At 38.1% G+C, this 5,970-nt stretch overlaps 1 protein-coding gene across 1 annotated transcript; it reads left to right on the top strand.

Moving 5' to 3' along the window:
- The first annotated feature begins 662 nt into the window (after positions 1 to 662).
- LOC18429283 (epoxide hydrolase 1) lies at positions 663 to 4,749 on the top strand. The gene is made up of 4 exons (XM_006838569.4): positions 663 to 1,084; positions 1,268 to 1,450; positions 3,196 to 3,437; positions 4,235 to 4,749. The coding sequence occupies exons 1-4, from the start codon at positions 803 to 805 to the stop codon at positions 4,473 to 4,475; spliced, it is 948 nt and encodes a 315-aa protein (XP_006838632.1). The 5' UTR covers positions 663 to 802; the 3' UTR covers positions 4,476 to 4,749.
- Positions 4,750 to 5,970: the final 1,221 nt, after the last annotated feature.

Raw genomic sequence — 5,970 nt, 5'->3', positions numbered from 1 at the left:
ATTTTTGAAGGATAGGCGATTAGAAGTCCATTGCCACATTCACCATGAACTTCTTTTTTGTAGCCTACAATTGTGAAATTGATAACTAATTTTTGAGTAATAGGCAATTAGAGAGATAGACATTCGAGATCCAAAGAGAGAGATAGCTATGTCTCCAACAAATTGAGAGAGGGAGGATGGTGATGGCATTTGGCCGTTTGAGGAACTAGAGGAAAACGAAAAGTATTGAAACGATTTAGGGTTGGGGCTTTGGCCTTTAGATCTATTGCCACCGTCACCAAGTCTAGTCCTATATTGCAGGACCCGTACCCAGACCAAAGACTATCTGGGTATCGTTTATTGGACCCGGACACTACTCATAGGTCCAAAACTTGGACTCATATTCGGACCCGTGTCGGGTATAACCCCCGGGTATGGTTCGGGTCGCGGTCTTGCCACCCCTAGCGTTCGGAACTTAAATGTTATCACGTGGGAGAACTTGGACACATACCCGGATCCACGTCGGCTATAACCCCCGGCTATGGGTCGGGTCCCGGTCATTACACCCATAGTGTTCGGAGCTTAAATGATATTATCCATTTTTATGAAATGTTATCACGTGGGAGATGAAAGAGTAGCTCTACGAGGTCTTAAACGGACGTGCAATAATGACACCCGATACTGCTCAACAATCAAGTAAACTACTTGCAACTCTGCAAGCTGCAAACGGGAGATACAGAGAGTAGAGAGAGAAAGAAGAGAAACGGTCGAGAGAGAGAGAGAGAGAGAGAGAGAGAGAGAGAGGAGAGAGAATTAGGTGGAGATGGAGGTGGTGCACAGGAGTGTTAAAACGAATGGGATGGATATGCACGTTGCGGAGCAAGGGAGCGGGCCACTGGTTCTGTTTATTCATGGGTTTCCTGAGCTCTGGTTTTCATGGCGGCACCAGATGGATTTCATGGCGAGGCATGGGTACAGAGCGGTGGCTCCTGACCTTCGAGGCTATGGCGACACCGAAGCCCCAGCTCTGCCTCATACCTCTTACACTGTGTTCCACATTGTTGGGGACCTTATCGGCCTTCTCGATGCCCTAGGACAGGATCAGGTGTGGTTTCTATCTCCATTCCGCTTTAGAGAGAGAGGAGAGAGAAATTCACCATGGTTTGGAAAAAAATCATTAGTTAGTTTTCTTTTTTAGTAGGAATTAACTTCTGTGCTAGAGAGAGAGAGATCATATTTATAAGGAGAATGATTTTGAGAATAACAACAATTAGGGATATTTTTTCAGGTTTTTGTGGTTGGGCATGACTGGGGTGCCATCATAGCTTGGCACCTCTGCCTCTTCCGGCCCGACAGGGTGAGGGCTCTCGTCAATCTTAGCGTCCCCTATCACCCTCGCTCTCCACTTCACAAACCAGTCGAGTCGTGGACTCGAGCCTTTGGTGATGGCTTCTACGTCACCCAGTTCCAGGTTAGGTTACAGTTCTTTTGCTTGGTTCCGGTGCTATGTATTCTGTACGTAATGTTGCAAACATTGAATTGGGAGTTTACTAATGGAATCCTTTGTTTCATGAACAAAATAAAAAATTATGGATCATTTGTTTATGATTCTTACCGGTTGAGGATGAAGGCATAAATGGCTCAGGTCAGGTCCGGACCTTGCCCCGACCTGACAAGTCCAAGTCCGGCTTAGACCCCTGGAGACAGAGTCGGGTTTAGGTCGATCGAACTTGGACACGACCCGGACGGGTCCGGGTCAAAATATACATCGTTATCATTCCAGCCTTATTGACCGCATCAAAGGGTTATGCCCTCAATTGAAATTATCATTATCTTTTCTCCCCTGTTAAAAAAAGAAGAAGCATATTTACTCCCCCTGTTAAAAAAAGAAGAAGCATATTTACTCCCCCATTAAAAAGACTTATTGAGAGGATTTTTCTCTGTTTGAAATTTGAGGTACCACATCAGAATTGAGATTGATTATTTTCAAAAGAAAAAATTTGAATTTTGAGATTCTTTTACTCTTAGATATCTGCCCTTCAAAAGTTGGGCCGAGAAATTATTTTTCTCTAGCTGATAGAGTGCTCAATTTGGATTTTTTTTTATTGAGGTTAGTCTATAGGTTTAAAAGGTTATATCTTCAAAATTTGGGTTCCTAAAATTACTGCTATATTGGGTATGTTGGTTCTACTGAAGGGAATAAGTGGACAATATACTGCCGTGAGAGTATAAAATCTTTTAGCTTAAAAAGTATATTTATTATTTAACATTTTAATATTTGTGATATAAAATGTATGTATATACATGTGTGCATGAATGTATATACATATACATGTACGCCACTGATTAGGCTATGGCTAGACCCTAATCCAATACCACGTGACTCGCACATCCGTGCTTCTGGGCAAGGGCCTGACCCTCCGGGTCCTGAAGTCAAACTTGAACTCAGACCGAATTCAGGCCCCCCTGCCCAATTTACAGACCTAATTGAGGAGGGCTTGGGCTCGACTGCTTACGGCATGGACTATCATAACAATACGTCCTAAGTTCAAATCCCTTCTCACAGGAGCTGAACAATAAAAGCTCAAATCATCTCAAAAATAGATCATGAAGAAGGGCTGCATATCTACATATGAGCCATAGGAATCATGAATACGAGTCAATAGGAAACATGAAAACTATGTCCCTTTTTTATATTTCATTTTTTCTAAGTTCATTGCAAGGGTGACGAGATTGCATCTCCAAATCTTGGGCTTCTATAAGACTCCTAAGTTTGGTTTTAACCGAGGAAAGGAGTGAATATAGATATATAGAAGACTTAAGAGCCTGTCACAAGCACACAATTTCCTTTTCTTTAACGCTCTCTCTCTCTACCATTGGATTTATATTTTTAGTAAGAAAGAAAAATGAATATCTGATTGTCAGCCAAACATCCAAATTTCAAATTTACCAGAATTGTTAATACAGGTTCATAGTCAGAATTTTCAAATTTAATAAGATGGGTTCACATATTTTACTTATTTTGGTATATTTCCATGATACTATTCTTGTTTGTATCCTCTGATGATATAGTTATTGAAAAACAAATCCCATGCTGACTTTTCTCTTTGGTCGTATCCATTCATTTTCTGAATGCATTCGATATATATTTGATGAGTTAAAATATCCAACTTTTATAACCTACTTCATATATTCCAATCAAAATTGTATTTGTAGGAGCCTGGAAAAGCTGAAATGGCCTTCGCCCGATATGATACTTTGACAGTAATCAAGAAGATTTTACTGTCAAACACCTCAGACCTATTGGCAGCTCCTCTTGGGAAGGAGATCATTGATATTTTGGAAGCTCCATCGTCATTACCATCATGGATTACTGAAGAAGAGCTCCAATATTACGCCTCCAAATTCCAGAAATCAGGATTCACGGGCCCGCTGAACTATTATCGAGCACTGGACCTGTATGTTTGATACTCAAGCTATTACTTCATAAATTTACTAAAAGAGAAAGGGAATTGTATGTTGATCATTACTTTCCAATTTCATTTTGTTTTAAATACTCAATTTACTGATGGTCCATCTATGCTTAGGTATTTTATTTGAATAGCTGGATAGAAAAATATTCATTAGTACCCCAAATGTGATGGCAGTTGGACAAAATATTTGATCGATTTTCACTGCTTTTCTAGCTTACTGTATTCACCGTACATTATCAAGTTACAGATCATGAATATTTGCCCCGATGGAAAGGAGTGTCTTGTTTCCCTATTGAATCTTGAAGTTAACCTTCTAGGCGCCTCACATGTACACAAGGTACCTTCTGAGAAGGTGTAGTTTCAAAGATGGATCTATGGAAAAGCGAACTAGTTAAACTTCATTCTCACATTTTTCAAAGTAAAATTCTCAATTCAAACTGATGATATGGTTATTTGAGAAATATCTATTTTATTATTGTTATATCCTTTTAATGTATTTTGGTTATTAATTCAAAATGATGATGAAAGGTATTTTATTTCCTTCACCTTATTGATGGAAATATGGAGACTCTGGTTTAAAAGGCATAATGTTGGAAGCATAGTTATTCATCTATGACAATTCATTTATATTTTTTTTCAAGGTTAATGGAATGAATCTTCTGTGGATCATGTTAAACCATTTTTCTTGTTCACTCATGCATTCATCTGGTCATATGCACTTGGTATTTCTGTGGTACACACACTAGAGATCTGGGCTGATGGATCATACTAACTTGTTGTAGGAATTGGGAGCTTATGGCGCCATTGCAAGGGGCCAAAATAAATGTCCCCACAAAGTTTATAGTGGGCAATAAAGACTTTGGCTTTGAAGCTTATAGGACAAGGGATTATGTCCTCGGATCCACATTTAAGGAATATGTACCAAATCTCGAAGTTGTTATCATTGACGGGCATCATTTTATACAGCAAGAGAAGGCAGAGCAAGTAAATGATGAGATACTTTCCTTCTTCAAAACTTATTGATCCTGTAACCTATTCCACACAAATGCTTAAGTCCACCACCTCTTGTTGTTTATTTGTTGTATTTCTTATTTTCTCTGGGTGTCTAATGAGATTTCTCAGCTACAAGATTATACAAATAAAACCAAATCATGTATGTTACGCCTTGGCTTTTTGAGGACTTGCTTTTAGTATGTATATGGAGTATTTGAATCATATTTTGAATCTCATTAAGAGTCAAAAAGTGATGCATGAATTGTATGATAATAAATGTTTGTATCAGAATTTGATTGCTGGAGATGATTTGAGTTTAAATTTTTGAGATTTGGTGTTGAGGCTTTTTTCTTGTGTTTCTTGTATTTCTTATTTTCTCTTGGTGTCTAATGAGATTTCTCAGCTACAAGATCATACAAATAAAACCAAATCATGTATGTTACGCCTTGGCTTTTTGAGGACTTGCTTTTAGTATGTATATGGAGTATTTGAATCATATTTTGAGTCTCATTAAGAGTCAAAAAGTGATGCATGAATTGTATGATAATAAATGTTTGTATCAGAATTTGATTGCTGGAGATGATTTGAGTTTATATTATTGAGATTTGGTGTTGAGGCTTTTTTCTTGTGTTTCTTCTTTTGAAGTATTGGGGGGAAAGGTATGCCAAAGGCAACTTCATTTTTTGAGCAAGTATCATGTGCAAGCACATTGAGTTTCCTACAGTTTCGTAATAACTCTCCATCAATGTATATAAATTCTGCCCGATTTTACTAATTTTCTAGCACCTCCCAAGCCATCATTGGAGGTTCTCATGCGTCAAATCCAAATTTGTCGGTTACGCTCTAAATAACTTAGATCGTAACCTCTCCTTTAAATCCTTTTGATTTAAATGGGTTCTTTCCTCTGTATCTCATCTCAAGCATATATTTCTAATTTAATATTTGTTCGCATCACAAAGCCGACTCTCTGAATGATAATGTTATATTTGTGAAGAGTGTCTGGTTTTTGTGAAGAGACTTATGGCCTGTTTGATAACTGGCTGTTATCAAACATGCCCTTAGTGTCCATTTATTGATATGAATATACCGACTTATCTTTTATAGACAAATTACAGATGACACTAATAGAAACTAAATCATAGACACCTAAACTATACCTATAGTTATCATAAAATACAGGACACAATATCTTACCCTTTCCATATTTACTGATTACAATATACACCTTCTATATTATATTAGCCAGATGTGCAATATATACTTTCCTTTCACACTCCCCTTCAAACTCAAGATGCTATGAAATAGAACAGTTGGATCTTCACGTGCATACTCAGATTGCTTGATCAACAAGCACAGAAAGCAACGGCGAATCAACAAACCTCGAGAACAAATGGCTTTAAGAACTCTTGAAAAGATCAAACAGATAAGAGAGTTGAAACACGACTCGGCGTAGAGACAGATCAGAGAGTCGAAACACGACTTGACAGAGAGACAGATCAAAGAGTCGAAAAACGACTTAGTAGAG

Source organism: Amborella trichopoda, chromosome 3 (assembly GCF_054954075.1).
Source record: "Amborella trichopoda isolate Santa Cruz 75 chromosome 3, AtrichopodaSantaCruz75HAP2 v2.0, whole genome shotgun sequence".
NCBI classification, from domain to species: domain Eukaryota; kingdom Viridiplantae; phylum Streptophyta; class Magnoliopsida; order Amborellales; family Amborellaceae; genus Amborella; species Amborella trichopoda.
Note: the sequence above shows the minus strand (reverse complement) of the source record. Positions and strands in the feature narration are given on the sequence as shown.